The 15,717-nt window shown below is 44.5% G+C and overlaps 1 protein-coding gene across 1 annotated transcript; it reads left to right on the top strand.

The window, feature by feature from the left end:
• The first annotated feature begins 8,454 nt into the window (after positions 1-8,454).
• On the top strand, positions 8,455-10,895 carry LOC103724009 (putative GPI-anchored protein At4g28100). The gene is made up of 2 exons (XM_008815125.6): positions 8,455-9,426; positions 10,406-10,895. Exons 1-2 carry the CDS (start codon positions 8,767-8,769, stop codon positions 10,748-10,750), a joined length of 1,005 nt encoding a protein of 334 aa, XP_008813347.4. The 5' UTR covers positions 8,455-8,766; the 3' UTR covers positions 10,751-10,895.
• The last annotated feature ends 4,822 nt before the right edge of the window (positions 10,896-15,717 follow it).

Here is a 15,717-nt window from a genome sequence, read left to right as displayed (position 1 = left end):
TGACCTTCCTCTTCTTGTATTTTGCTAGGATTGAAAATGGACATAAGAGGATGCGGCAGTGCTTGGAGATATTGCCAGTGGTAGGTCATGGTGCAGCCCTTTTTGCATAATTGCAATGTGTACAGGAGAGGTGACGAGCTTGGAATCCGCGGTTCTGGGCAATCGTTGAAAGGGTGAAAAAGAGTTGCGATAGAAGATTTGGAGAACTGGGCTTCCATCCCTGCCATCGAGTTTAAAATATCCAGGTAATGCTGTATCATTTTTAGATAAACCGGAAATGCCTTAGTACATGCATGGGAGAACGTAGTCTTTTTCTACATGCTTGCGGCCAAGGTTACTTTAGTTGATTTTGTAACCAATGATTTGTTAACTAGGTGAATACGTTAGAGCCATGCAATAGAAAATTTTGATCATTGACTGTCGTAGACTCTCTGCACATCCGGCTAGAACGCTATCGAGGTGGGAGCCACAGTGAACGTGAGTCCCGTGGCTTGTTTTTGCTGGCGAACGTCCAAAGAGTGGTGAACTGTGCTATGCCCCGCCTCCAGACCTGCGGCCATGTGGTTGGGAGACAAAGTTTGTCTTTGATGCCCACAAAGAAAATTGTCAACCATCTCTATGATACAGAAGCATAATTGGTACTATCACTCTAATGGCATCTTGTCTGGGATTGGATCCCTAAGCAGAGAGACCGCAGGTTTCAATCTGTCTCTCTACTTTGTCCTCCTCTATTTGGGATTGAAGTCGATCCCAGGTTTTAGACCGGTCATGGAGATGTATTAAGCTAAGCCATTTTATCAACTTATCAAGCATCATTGCACCTAAGCCGGTTCCTCATTTCTTTTGTTGGGCTTCCTTTTTATCACCTTTTTTTTTGAATTTTTCTGTTATTACTACTATTATTGTTTTTCCATAGTTAATTGGAATAGGTAAATTCAATACGAAAAACTTGTAGTACGAAAGAATTTCGTTCCTTTAAAATTTTTTCAATTGAAATCCACGACAGGTTCACGGGTGCACAGGTTAATGTTGTTTCGAGTCTAGTGGCCGTGGGTATCTCTGCATGGGATTTGGATGCGTCCGCCACCTTTGGCAAGGTTAACCGGGCAGTCGCTTTTGTGTTCTAAAGGTTTCTTTTTTTTCAAAACAAAGAAAACAAAAACAAAATGAAACGGCTTCACAAAAGATAAGGTCGTCAAGGATGAATCTAGGTTCTGAATATGGAGTGGACGTGAACTAGGTGTCCCCTACGCTCTTTGCCCCACAACAAGCTAAGGTTCTTGACCCGTGCCTTTGGCCCGGGGAAGTTACAATAATGTAAGAGCTTCCCTCCTTATCTTTTTCCTCGGAAAAGGATGGTAGAAGACAACAATATTCTAGCGCATGGTGGGTCTCATTTGTACCACTTTCCTATTGTGGTGTCGCTTGAGATGAAAAATTGCATATGAGAAAGCTATAGGTGGAGCCTCTTCCTATTTTATTTTATGGATTGGAATTGTTGGAACTTCAAATTGTTCAGAGAATTGTCATCTTTTCCATTGGGATTTAAACGGGAGTGTGGACTTGAATGTTATTTCGCATAGGTTGCTCAAATATTGATGGCAGACATTGATTTTTTTTTTTTAAAAAAATCTGAATAGTCTAAATAAGGTCTAGTATGGCCTTCTAATATCAAGGAAGGCCTTTTCTCTCCCGTTTGTGCATAGCAATTCGTCGTAAAATGGCAGCTTGTTTGTTCTCTAAGTTATCAAAGAAAGAAAACAAAGGAAAAGAAATGCCAAAAATTTAGCTACAGTCTATTGGTTACACCAGGATTCATTTGATCCAGTAGATACAAAAAAAAAAAAAAAAAGTGCGGTCAACAAAAAAAGAAAAAAAAAATTTATTTAGAGTTTTTAAAGAAAAGAGATCGAAAATTAGCATTTTTATAGAAATAAAATTTTTATATTTTAGTAAAAAAAATTCATATGAGAAATGAGAAAGTCCAATTTTCACTGGCCGCTGAAAATTGATTTATTTTTTAAAAAATATACTTTTAAGTCTTTTGATAAAATAAAATAAGTTCTTTCTCTAAGGATATAACATGTGTTTTAAATAATTTTTTAAAAAAATAAATATCCGATCAAATATAAGTCATTTTGAAATATATTATTTTTTTCCTGATCAATTAAATATTAAAAAATAATAATTTTAAATGTCACATATTTAGATATCAGTGTTTTAGAAAAAAATATTTTTATGACAAAATTTTTTTACAGCAAACTAAATGATTTCCAAGAGAGTCTTGGTATCAGATCTGGATGATTCTTGCATCATTTCGTTGAAATGATTGGTTGGCGGACGCGCATCATCATCTGCTGCTATGTATCCCGTGAGTGCTGGGTCCCACCTGAAACTATATTTGGAACTTATCGGTCATTTCGCAGCTGAAACGTACATGTGGTATAAAGAATGTGTGGCGTCACATGCACGAGCAAAGAAACCAAAATTATGAAACTGGATCTTATTGGGATTCATCGAACCCAGCAATGCGATCCAAGGGATTTACGGAACGTTTGATTTTTTAATCATATCAAATAGAAACATGATTCCTAATTAAATTACGGTGAGCTCGCATCTAGAGTTGTGGACCAAGTGCTTCCTACTGACCGCATGGCAGATTTATGATTTTTTTTTAAACCTTAATACAAACTTCAAAGCATTTACAACAAGTAATTTTTCGTTACTTTCTTAGCATTCGGACATCAAATTTCCAAGAACGCAAATTGATCGTGACACGAGAAGGATATATCAGTGGGTGTCTCATAGATCATCAGATCTGCTGATCTTGATCGTGATGTGATGCTGCAAAGCAATTTAGATAAAACTAAAGTAACACAGCTGGGCCTGATGGGCCTTTTCAGAATTGTCAGATGTGAAATTTGTCCTCCGGCCCGACAAACAAAAAAAAAAAAACAAAGGAAGAGGAGCTGACACCTTGCTATCCCCACGCCAAGGCTGCCATCTGTGGGGATAAAAGAAAAGATAGAGATGGTTGGATTGAACCTAAGTTTGGATACTGAGGAGTGAGAGACCACCCCTGAACCAGCTAAAGGTGCGATTTGGAGATCTACTTCTTAGGCCCACCATCCCATGATTGCCTCTTTCTCTCTTTCTTTTTATTTTAAAATGGTTTACCTAAGCCCATTTCCCGAACACGCTCACCACTCCACCCAAGCCACCCCCTCCCTCCTCAAAAAGCTTTGGGCTCGGGAATGGGAAGCCGACGCATCCCCCAGAGTGTAGTCATTAAAATATGATTTGAGCCCATCTCCCAAAGAGAGAATCCCATGAAAGTAGCTCCTGTAAAGCTAAATCCTTACGGGATTTGAGATGGCTTTTAGCACTTTGATTAGAGCTTTTAATGGGCATGATTGTAACGGGCTTTGGGGTTTGATACACAAGATAAGTAGATTCTGGGGGTTTGTCACTACGTCCGCACTTCCCCAAGCTCTGATGGTGTTGATTTTTTAAGTATATGTGCTTGTTTGTCTTCTTGTTTTATAGTTTTCTCTACGGGTCCCTACCTGGTGACTCCAATCTCTTGTCGATAAGGGTAGGGAATAAGAAGAGGACTGATTCCAGAATAAAAGAAATGAATATAAAAGAACTACAGGTACATAAAGGGGGCTTCGAGGGGGGTGTATTTTCTTGGAGATACTATGATAATGTGAGGAGAGAGAGGCAACTTCCATGTGGAGGGTGAAATCATCAAGAATTAGACCTTTTTTTTTCTCTCTCTCTTTACTTTTTGGACCTCCCTCGTCCCTTTTGGTTGATTCTTTTCTAAAGCTACTTCTTTTGCTGTCAAGCTCCACCCAAACTCGTGTCATGTTGCACCATGTGGGCTCCTCATTTCTTGGTTCGAGGCACATAGGGTTGGGGTGGGGTTGCTTAAGTTAAAAAGGCCATTCCAAATGCATGACGTTTGGTTAAACCGTGTGATTCTTGTTTGGCATTCACCAGTCTCTGATTGCACATAGATAACAGGTTGATAGGGCTGTTTTGGTCATTCTATAGCTTCATCATAGGACTTTGATGGGTAGTTCTATATACACCCCCCCTATTGCTCAGGACACCCCCCAAAAACCAAAAAAAAAAAAACCCAAACTAACCTTTAGTGTAATTACCATATTGCCCTTGAAATTTTCTCATACACCCCCCTTCCTCCTCCTCCGTTTCGTTTTGAAAAGAAAAAAAAAAAAACACCCCTCAAACCCCCCTTAAACCCCTCCTCCCCCGTTCCCCCTTCTCCCTCTCGTCGCCGGCATTCTCCCGATCTCCGACCACCTCGCCGGCTTCTTCCGGAACCACCTCGCCGGCTTCTCCCGAAATTTTTTTTTTTCACGGTTCGTGCTCCGTTCGGCACTGGATCGCCGAACAAAAGGCTTCTGTTCGGCTGAACAGTGCCGAACAGAAGCCTTCTGTTCGGCAACCCTCAACCGAACAGATCTGTTCGGCCGAACAGATCTGTTCGGCCGAACAGATCTGTTCGGCCGAACAGATCTGTTCGGCCGAACAGAAGGCTTCTGTCTGGCACTGTTCAGCCGAACAGAAGCCTTTTGTTCGGCGATCCAGTGCCGAACGGAGCACGAACCGTGAAAAAAAAAAATTTCGGGAGAAGCCGGCGAGGTGGTTCCGGGAGAAGCCGGCGAGGTGGTCGGAGATCGGGAGAATGCCGGCGACGAGAGGGAGAAGGGGGAACGGGGGGTTTTGGGCGTTGGCGAGGTGTTTTGGAGGGGAAGAGCGGGGTGGGGGGGGGGTTTGGGGGGTGTAGAGAGCAATTTAGGTGAGGGGGTGGGGAGGGTGGGGGGTAATTTAGGAATTTTTAATTTTTTAGGGGTGTCCTTAGCAAATGGGGGGGTGTAGAGAGTATTTATTTTTTTTTTAATTTTTGGGGGGTGTCCTGAGCAATAGGGGGGGTGTATATAGAACCACCCGACTTTGATTTGCTATGCTTCTCTTTTCTTTGCTATAGTTTTAGGCCGACTTGAGGCGGGATGTAAAGTTGAAAGCATGATGACTCGTAAAGGGCGGGAACAAAACAAGCAAAGTCTGCGACTTCTTTTGGTTGGTGGGAGATTTTTTCTAATCAAAATACTTTTTCTCAAAGGTTGGTTTCTAAAAATATGATACTGGAAAAATGATTTTGGTTTGTCTGATTGATTATGAAAAAGTTGTACATTTGGCTGAGTATCTTTTTTTAGAAAAATTATATAAAATATTTATTATACTCTTAATAAAAAAAATTGTCTATAAATTTTGATTGTTTAAGAGTAGTTTTGAAAAAAAAAGATTTTAATTTCCAACCTATGAGAACTTAGCTTTTTTATGTTTATTATTGGTTTTTCTTTTTTCAAGAAATATGAAAATTTTATTTTCATAAGAATGTTGTTTTTTTATCTAAAACTCCAACCAAATAAAAGATTTTCCTTCGTTTTTTCTTTGACCATACATTTTCTGTGAAGCAAATGAGAGCTGCTTTATGGACAAGCAGAAAAATATGAAGTTGTTTTTAACTTTCAACACCGAAACCAGCTAATTTAAAATGGAGTTAAATCTCTGTCAAGTCCTATTTAGTTGCAATGCATAGCGCAATCCCATGAATCCAAGTGGGTCGTATACAAGAGCAACACCATTATATAATTATACTATGAGCTAGGCGGTGGAGAGAAGGTGAAGTATAAGTGATAGCAGGAAATTCACCAAGACAATTCATTGGACAATGCCTAAGGACATTACGTAATAAAAGAATATATGATTTGATGCAACAGTTTCTATTACCGCCCTTTTAGACAAAGACTTCAAGTTCAGGGCAGGATGATCTTTAATGGTTGAAGGCAGTTGGCTAATGGGATAAAGAGAATGCCATTTTCCATCGAGTTGATACAGCGTAAAATAAGCTTGATGATATGGTATGATCGGATTTGTCTGGCTCGTAACTGACATGGCAACTAGGACATCTTCTATAACTCCTCAATATAATCATGTCAAGTCAACTCCGACTTATCTAAAAGCTAGGGCAGGCAGACCAAAAGCAGCTAACCTCTAAGGTCACATATTGTTCGATACACTGCATAAAAGTGTTATAGCTCGACTAGATAGCCATTCATCTTGTCAGCCATTCTAGGCCACCTGGAGCCCTCTTACATCGAGCAATGGCCCTACCACTCCATACGGAATTGCGCTCTTTCCACTATGCCAAGAGTTAATATCTATAATAACAACTCTAAAACACTTATAACATATCCCTAGATAGTTATAGCACGACTCTAGACAGTTATATCACAATCTTGGATGGTTACGATATATGATTATAAATAGTTATGATACGATTTTAAACAGTTACAGGACATCCCTAAATGGTTATTACATGACCTCAATTAGTCACAGTATGATTTCAAACATTTGGAGTATGAGCGTATGACCCTCGGGAGACTTCGAAATCCATGGCTATAATAAACCCAGAATCTCCGCATGAGAGTTAGGAGACTCTTACCCTTCCGATTCTGGTATCAAATTTCTTCTCTTCTTCCATATGATAACACTCTTTTTGACTTAATCAATGAAGAATCTGGCTCCGATGAATTCTCTGATTTGTTGCTATTTTGCAGGACATGATCCACAACTACCATCCGAAAATGAGTCTTTTCATTTTTCATCCATTTTTTCCATTTTCTTTCCAGCGAGACAAAGAGGCTTCACCCAGCGGCCGCCAAATCATTGACATCTCTATGCAAGGAGTAGAGTTACGGGCGGCATAGAACGGATTATGCTACACTAGACGAGCGCTCCGGGCTACCTCGATCATATTGGAGGGTGACTCAGCCACTGTGATCAGTTGGGTCCAAAAGAGCTCGAGAGGAGGGAAAGGGGTACGCTTCTTACTTCAAGATATTTAGGATATGGTGAGTGATGGAGTGGTCTTTCAGGCTAAACATGTGTATCGAGAGGCTAATGGGGCAGCGGACTGGGTGCGGCGTATGTGGTGTGCCACTCAGGAGACACCCTATGGACAGGGAAGGACGAATTGCCTAGGGCACTGTATGACTTAGTTTTTGCTGATTCTACTGGGTGTATTCATTCACGTGATATATAAAATACTTATTTTTAGGAAAAGAAGACGAAGGAGAAGAAGAAGAAGAAAAAAAAAAGAAAAAAAAAAAAAAAAAAAAAAGCTTCCGTCGTGTTTCTGCTGTGAGTTACTGTGGAATTGCTTGGCGAGGCACTAGACTCTGATGTATTCTCCTCGATAGTTTCAATAGCGGCCAAAACCGCACCCATTCACGACTTCCCGTGAACCATAGCTGGTCACCAAACCTAACCCACCGCCCACTCATCCGTATCTGGCTGTCCAACTCCTAGCGTCCGCACTCACCTGGCGCTGCTTCGTCATGTCGTCCGCCCAGTACTGGAATCAGGGCCGACAACAATACCCCTCTCTTCTTCTTCCCTCCTCGAGAACCGTAAACCCTTTCCTTCTTAATCCCCCAGCCCACGATTCTCGACTCCACCCTCATATGTTAGGCTGGGTCGTGGGGCCCCTCTCTGCTTTACAGTAAAAAAGCTTGGTTCCAAGTTCCAACCTAGTTCGCACCATTGCTTAAAATAAATAGTTTTTATTGCAGCGATCATTATTAGTTATCATAATACAAGAATATTTGATAAGAAACAAGATTATGATATTGAGTATTCATAGATCATAATAGCATCAGTTTCAGATCAATTATTTTATAAAAATAATATATCCTCCGTTACTGATCACCGCTTCGCTCGCACGAGGACCTGGAAGTTGGTGATTGGCTAAACGCTGGCATGGCGTGGCACCACCAACCTCACCCATGTCCGGTACCAATACCTGACAACCGGATTTCTGATGAACCGACCAATGATCATTGGCACAGAAATACTTTGTCCGATATGGTATTAAAGAAGAAAATTAATGGTTGTTATAGCAAAATATCACATAAACTAACATTCCTTGTTTCATATTTATGATGTCCAGAACCATTCTGGTTCTCTTGAGAACGGTCCTACGTGGTGCAACGGCTCTAATCTTTCGAAAAAACTGACACCGGTCCAAATAATCCATTCATAATACATCCATTCCCACAAAGGACCTATAACGTGATTGATGCGCCCCTCAGGGCAGCATCTAGGGGGGCGGTAAGAGACCTAGACGACAAAAGCTGGGCTTTCCTCTCCCTCTTTCTCGTTTTACTCTACGGCGCGGCGAGTGCCCTTGGTGACCGTCTACTCTTGCATGGGACCCACACCTAAAAATCGTCACATTTCTCCACGTGTCAGATTCTAATGACCGAATTCAGCTGTAGCCTGTGATTAGCTCCATACAGAAGAGAAGAGAGGAGAAGAAAGGTCACAGACTCAAGAGTCCAAGAGGCCCTCCACCGTGCCAATCTCGCCCGGGAATGACCGTGAAATGGACACCGCCACTCTCCCCTCTTCTCTCTCCTCTTCTTTTCTTTTTATTATAACAACGCTGGAGTTGCGGATTTTCCTTATACCCGCACCCCCTCTCTCTCATATGAGGAGCCAAGGAGGAAGGGAAAAGTTTAAGTCTCCAAAGAAAGAATCTACAGCTTTCTTTCCTCTCACCTTTTCCTCTCCTCCACATTTCCAACAACGCCACTTCTCTTTTAAAGGTTTTGTATCAGAATATCTCTTGAATCTTCTTTGAATCAAGAAAGCGAGGAAAACGGAGAGAAGATGACAACAATCTCTTCGCCGATTCTCTTACTCTTCCTTCTCTCTGGCGCCCTATTAACCGTTCCGGCCTCCGCCGTAATCTCCCCGGAGTCGTACTCCGACGAGAAGCAGCCGCTGGACCCGGGGGAGTTCCCCTCCGCCGGCCCCAACACCGTCCCTGCCTTCCCCGTCGTGCAGGCCGAGAACCAGACCTGCCGGCTCGACCTCTCCGACGAGCTCTTCGGGGGCGTCAGCGAGGCCTGCGGCCGCTCCCTCGACCGCAGCCGCTGTTGCCCGGTGCTCGCCGCTTGGCTTTTCGCCGCCCACGCCCGGTCGGCGCTGGAGGTCCGTCCCCCGCCGGCGGCGACGAAGGGTGTGGCGGACGGGCCGCTGATGCCGGACGACAACCAGAAGTGCGTGGACTCGCTGCAGAGCTCGCTGGAGCAGCGGGACATCCGCCTGCCAAGGCCCAACGCCACGTGCGACACCGTGCTCTGCTTCTGCGGCATCCGGCTCCACCAGATCGGGTCGCTCCGCTGCCCGGCGGCGTTCAACGTTAGCGGAGGCGGAGGCGGCGCCGCCCGGAACGCCACCCCGACGGCCGCGGTCCGGGAGCTGGAGCGCAACTGCCGCAACGCCTCCTACGCCGGCTGCACCCGCTGTCTGCGCTCGCTGGAGAAGGTCTGTCTTTTATTAATTTTTTTCTTTAATTTAATCGGGTTAACCATTTTAGAAAAAATATAAAATTATTGGAATGCTATCTTTTAAAAAAAAAAAAGTTTGCAAGCAAAGTTCAGAACTCTTAATTGCTTTTAATCTCTTCTGTTCGATTTTCTTTTTTCTCATTTAGTGGGAAATAAAATATCACCTCTATCAATTTTCTTCCCTTAATGATTGAAGGCAATGCTGAAGAAATGTTAAAATGGGACTTTTCTCAGTTTTCAGTTACCATTTTTTGGTTTGTGGGATATTCCTTTATTAATTATTTTACAGTAGAAAAGCATTTTAACTTTGTAACTTTTTACTTCGAAACAGGGGGCTCATTTCTAATTATAACTTATAAGTCGGATACTATCAAAGGGAGCAAGAGGATCTACAGTGCTACTTCGAATTTATAATCAAAACTATGCGATTATGCGTCTTGCATTCTCAGACAGCTTTCTTGGGATAAAAATTAACTTTTTTATAATATTAAAATCGAAAGAAGTAATTCTTAGAATTCAGCATAATGATTTAGTCAATTAGTCCTACCTGCTGAGGATAATAAATAAGGCCTCGTGGCCATGGTAAAATTTAGATAACGGTTTTGGGCAAAATTTAATGCAAGTCATAGTAATAAATATGCATTCCCTGCATCTGTTCCTCACTTCCCAGGCCCAACCTATGAACTCTGTTTGCCGGCCGGCCGGCCGGAGTCCAAGTTTACCAAAACACCCTTGTCTTGATGCGCTTTCATTTTTGCCCTTTTTCTAAAACGAGGAAATTAGAAAGCATGAGTCTCTGTTTCGTACTTGAAAATGCGAGAAGTTCTCTTGCTTAGTGGACAACAAGGCTCTTGTTTTCTCATCTCAGCGTTTGATCAGACGGCTGATGTTGAAAGAGCAGATCTGATCTGATTTTTTTTTTTTTTTGTGTGCGCGTGTGGTGGTGATGCATGCAGCTGAAGGGCCACGAAGGAGGAGCCGGCGATCGGGCGGCGAGGATGTTCGGGCGGGACTGCCAGCTGATGGGGCTGACGTGGCTTCTGGCGAAGAACAAGACGGCCTACATCCCGACGGTGTCCGCTGTTCTGCGCGCCGTACTCTACAGCGCCCATCCGCCGAGCCACGACGGCGACGGCGGCTACCGGTGCAGCCCGGACCAGGAGAACATGCCCCTCGCCGTCGACTCCCTCCAGTTTCAGAAGCTCGACTCTTCCACCGCCTCTTCCCCTTCTGCCCTCGTCATTAAGTTCTTTTCCCTTCCTGTCCTTCTCGTCCTCTTCTCTCTCGTGAGTGGCCTTTGACTTGGGCAGGTGAGTGAAGACGACAAAAGGGCCTCTCCTTTTTCGTCCTTTTTCCGCCCGCTGTAAATTTTCTGGTTCCCACTATCTGGTTTACAATTAATATTTAATACATGATATCTACAATATATAACTGCTGATTCATATATACCTTTGTTGTAATGTTTCGAGTTATTATTAAATCTCTGGGACGGTCCGATTGGATTGATCTTGTTGTGATGGCTATGATTGGATGATTTTGTTCCTAATTGACATTACCCCGGAACTATCCACAACTGACGCGACAAACTGACCAATCAGAACTCGCCGCAGTACCTCCGTCACTTGGTTAAAATTTGTTGTATGGTCAGCCCAAAAGCAATTTTGAATTTTGAAATCCCTTCTCAGCCGGGGACACCTCAGCCACAATTATAAGTGGTTTTCTTAATTGCATGAACAAGAGATATGTGGCATGATATAGGAGTGAAACATCCATGCACAACCTTTAGAATGTGCTATGGGTTGCTAAAGATGACCGATTCACATATTTGAATCTTTCAGCAACCGATATTGATCTTGCTTATACAAATCAATTCTGAGGGACTCTTTAGTAAGTGCTCTCGAGCTCTCGTATACTATTGTATCATTATTCTGCCACTTCTTAGCATCTCTACTATTATTCGAGAGTCTATCTGAGTTTGGCATCATAGAGTTTTTTATCGGATGCTAGCAAAAGAATTTTTTCATTTTTGCAATCTCAAATCGAATCCGACGTCGTCAGAGTGTTGCCAATTTTTAAGATCCGACGCCGTCAGCTGCCAATTTTTAAGATCTGAATAATCGATTATCGGGACTTCTACTAACTCAGCCAACTTGGCAGCTCGATTCCCACACGGCAACAATTATAAGCATGGCCAACGCTTCCCGAGCTCACGGCAGATATTTTGTTATTAACTTTTCCAACGGAAACCGAAAGAAAAACGTGGGAGATGCAGCTGCACACGGATACCCCGCCAATCTGACTAGGGCTGTTAACGAGCCGAGCCGAGCCCGAGCCTCCGCAGGCTCGGCTCGGCTCGTTTCACCAACTCCCCGGCTCGGGCTCGGGCTCGGTACCGAGCCCAGTATTGGGCTCGGGCTCGGGCTCGGGCGGCACAGCTCAGGCTCGGGCTTGGGCTCGTGAAGCTCGTTTGCCCGAGCTCGAGCCCGAGCGGCGAGCCCGAGCCCGAGCCCGCCCCATCCTCATCCTCGTTCCTGTCTCCGTCGACCGTCGGAGAGAAGAACGAGCAGCCGCCAGCCGAGCTCGGTTCCGACGGTTCGTCGGAGAAGAATGAAGGAAGGAAAGAAAGAAAAGAAGAAGAAGAGAAGAAAGAAGGATAGAAAGAAAGAAATAATAAAAAAAAAGAGAAGAATGACTCACCTCGTCGCGTGCGGCAGCCGCCGGCTTCGGCCGCGAGCACCGCCGGCACGGGCTTCTGCCGCAGGCACGGCCGAGGACGCCACGGGCGCCGCGGGCTCGGCCGCAGGCGTCGCCGGCCGCGGCCCGACCATCCCGTGCGAGGGACTCCCCTCCTCTGTCGCAGTCTCGCCGCCGTCGCCGGTGGAGGAGTCGGCAAAGAGGGGAAAAGAGAGAGGGAGAAACGGAGAAGAAAGAGGGGAAGGGACAACCCTATTCAGTCTCCGATCGAAACCTCCAGAACCGAGCTCGGCATCGGCGGCGGAGGGAGGCAGCGAGGCATCGGCGGCGGAGGAGGAAGGCGAGAGGGGAGGGGAGGGACACCCGGAGGGGAGGAGGGGAGGGACATCCGGAAGAGGGGAGGGGAGGGACACCGGACACCCGGACGCTTCTGAAGAAACCCAGAAGAAAGGTCCGAAAGGAGAAAAGAGAAAAAAAAAAAAAAAGAAAGAGGAGGTGGGACCGTGGGACTGTGGGAGGGAAGGATTAAGTGATTAACGGATTGGGTTTGGGTTAACGGGCTAAGTCCGAACCCAAACCAATCCAATTCAATTTTGGAGCCCTCTTTTGGGCTCGTTTGGGCTCGCGAGCTGCTCGGGCTCGAGCTCGGGCTCGGGCTCAGATTTAAACGGGCCTCATTTTGGGCTCGGGCTCGTTTGACTAACGAGCCGAGCTCGAGCCGGGCTTTTACCGAGCCGGGCCCGAGCCGAGCCCGAGCAGCTCGGCCCGTTGACAGCCCTAAATCTGACTCGTCTCCGTATGGTTCGATCCAGGGATTTTGTTTGCCCAGGTTTGGGTCTGTCTCTCGGTTGGACTTCAGATAAATTGGGAGCCTTCAAGGCCCTATGATGTTTATGCACATTATTTTGAGATATTTGTTGGCGCAAAATATCTAAAGTTGCCTACCAAAATACTGCAACCTTCTATATGGAAATTCTTTCGAGAGTCGGTCGTCAGGCAAAAAAAATCTTTTAGCCAAATCTGTTTTAAATGTCCATTCTTTTTTTTTGTGTTTCTTCTTTTGGTGACTAATTTCTATGCACCAATGAAGGTTATATTCATAGACTTTTGAGAAAATGTTCCGTGCCTTCTCTTGGGGCCATCCGGATGAGCGGAATACCCACAGTGAAGGCAAATATTAAGATTTTGTGCTCATTCCACGACACTAGAGCTGCCTTTTTTTCTGCCACACTGGTTGGATGATTTGGTGGTGTTGAAATGAAAGGTTTCAAGGAAGAAATATCTCTGTTGTTCAAGCTTCGGTCAAAGCCTTGATCTCTCTATGCAAGTTCAAACAGGCTAGTATAGTGGAGTTAGTTTCTATGGCTGTTGCTAGTTAAGCACTGTCCGCATCAGCGTGGCCCTTCTCAGCCTCTTCTCGTTGAATGGAAAACCCTTCCCGTGGCTCAATTAAAATCAATTTTGATGATTCAGTTGGAACTCAAATAGAGATAAAAAGTGGATGTATGTACGCATGCATGCACCCACGATGCAGCCACGAATTAGGTTAGGTACGAATGTCATCTAATTTGACATACTCCAATTGGATTTAGATGGATCAGAATTGATATGACAAAAGTTAGTTAAAAAGCCATCGGACATAGGTCTAAATTAAGATGCAGTCTCTGATTGGATGATATATTGATATCATCAAATTGGACTCGTTAGAATTAGATACATATAGGCAAATTTTGATATGAAAAAACTTTGTTATAAAGTCCAAGTCTACCGATCATGAGACTTAAAGTAATATTTGAAACAATTTCAATCCACCAAAAAATAGGTCACCGTGCATGTACATATGTATGCATTCATGCATGGATGCATGAATGCATACATCTATGTATGTAGAGAAATATCTTATATATCTAGAAAATATCTTAGGCATTCTTTAAATATACATCTTGTAAGTCTTTCTTGAGCTAATATATCTTGGACAACCTCATTTGACACAACCAAAGCTTATTTTGGATTTAAAATTAAGTTGGGATATTATATATAAGGTTTTTTTTGGCATGTATACCTTCTTAAATATACAAAATTACATGAATACTCTCATAAATTACTATTTGTATGTATATCTTTTTTTTTGGCATATCTACCCATGCCATTTAACGTCGTTAAAAAATAAATAGCTTGAATTAAAATGACTGAAATACCTGTACCATTTAATATCATTAAAAAATAAATAGCTTAATATTAAAATGATTGAAATACCCTTATGGGTAGATATGCAAAAAAAAAGTTATAAGGGTATACATGCAAATAGCAACTTTACGAGGGTATTCATGTAGTTTCTCATATTTAGAAGGGTATACATTCCAAAAATTTATTAAAAAAAATAAAAGTTGGTTGAAATTTGCGAAGTCTTTTATGATTCAGTTGGATCGACAAGTCAAACAAAGATCGAATCACATTATCAATTTTTTTTAAAAAAATCTTGACTCGATCAAGTTAAAATATTAGGTGATCTTTTTGTTAATGCTATTCACTATTTAATTTTGATATAATTATTGTTGCTGGTGGTCCAAACCGAGAACGATTTGCACAGCGGTGTGAACGGGGTTCCGTTTGAGTTGCCTTGGTTGGTGTTGATTGCGCTCCACCTTCCACCGGAAAACCTGCAAGCAAGCCTCGCACCACCACTGGGGTAGTGGGGGCCCTCCGACGATCAAGTCAGAGGAGATTGGAGGAGAAGGAGAGATAATAGTAGCAAGTAAGAGAATGCACTGGAAGTTCTTGCTTCCCCCCCCTTCTCGTCTTTCAGGGGGGTTCGTCATCGTGGGGCACGATGGAGCTGCCACTGACACGGCCGTTACAGGGCGTCGTGGGGCAGCGCTGGGTACGGCCATGACAGGGCGTAGTGGAGCTCCGCCTTGTACGGCCGTTACAGGGGATCGTGGAGCAGCGCCAGATACAACCGTTGCAGGGAGTAGTGGAGCAGGAGGCTGCGGCGTGCCTCTGGGGAATAGTCTGTCGTTGTCGAGAGATGTCCGACTCGGGGTCGGGCTGCGGAGACGAAGATGTCCGACTCGGGGTCGGATTGCTGGATCAAGGGGCTGCCGACTCGGGGTCGGGCTGCGGAGCCGAAGATGTCCGACTCGGGGTCGGATTGCTGGATCAAGGGGCTGCCGACTCGGGGTCGGGCTGCGGAGCCGAAGATGTCCGACTCGGGGTCGGATTGCTGGATCAAGGGGCAGCCGACTCGGGGTCGGGCTGCGGAGCCGAAGATGTCCGACTCGGGGTCGGATTGCTGGATCAAGGGGCTGCCGTAGTCTTCCTGGGCGCGCGTGCCGGTCACGTGGGGCATGGTGGCTAAGTTCTCCCGTAACAGTAGCCCCCCACTTCCGAGCCTGGAACCAGAAGGGGAACGGGTGAAGGGAGTGATGCTTCGAGATTGCCGCCATCCCTCAGAGAGGCGCGCGCGCTTCGAGCTCCCCGCCTTCTTTATGGCGTATGGCGGTTGTTGCTGACCTGGCAGTCTGAGGATTTCGGCGGACATCCTTCCTTAATGGCGTCGATTCGCCTTTGGGGC

The sequence above is a fragment of the Phoenix dactylifera genome, chromosome 1, assembly GCF_051530095.1.
Source record: "Phoenix dactylifera cultivar Ajwa chromosome 1, Ajwa_hap1_PhDact_Kaust_v1.1, whole genome shotgun sequence".
Classification (NCBI taxonomy): domain Eukaryota; kingdom Viridiplantae; phylum Streptophyta; class Magnoliopsida; order Arecales; family Arecaceae; genus Phoenix; species Phoenix dactylifera.
The sequence above is the reverse complement of the archived record's forward strand: the minus strand, read 5'-3'. Positions and strand labels throughout refer to the sequence as shown.

Excerpts from the sequence above, each read along its gene's own strand:
- LOC103724009 (XM_008815125.6), top strand. The coding sequence starts at position 8,767 with ATGACAACAATCTCTTCGCCGATTCTCTTACTCTTCCTTCTCTCTGGC. Across the intron at positions 9,427-10,405 it reads GTCTGCGCTCGCTGGAGAAG|CTGAAGGGCCACGAAGGAGG; the intron begins GTCTGTCTTTTA and ends TGATGCATGCAG.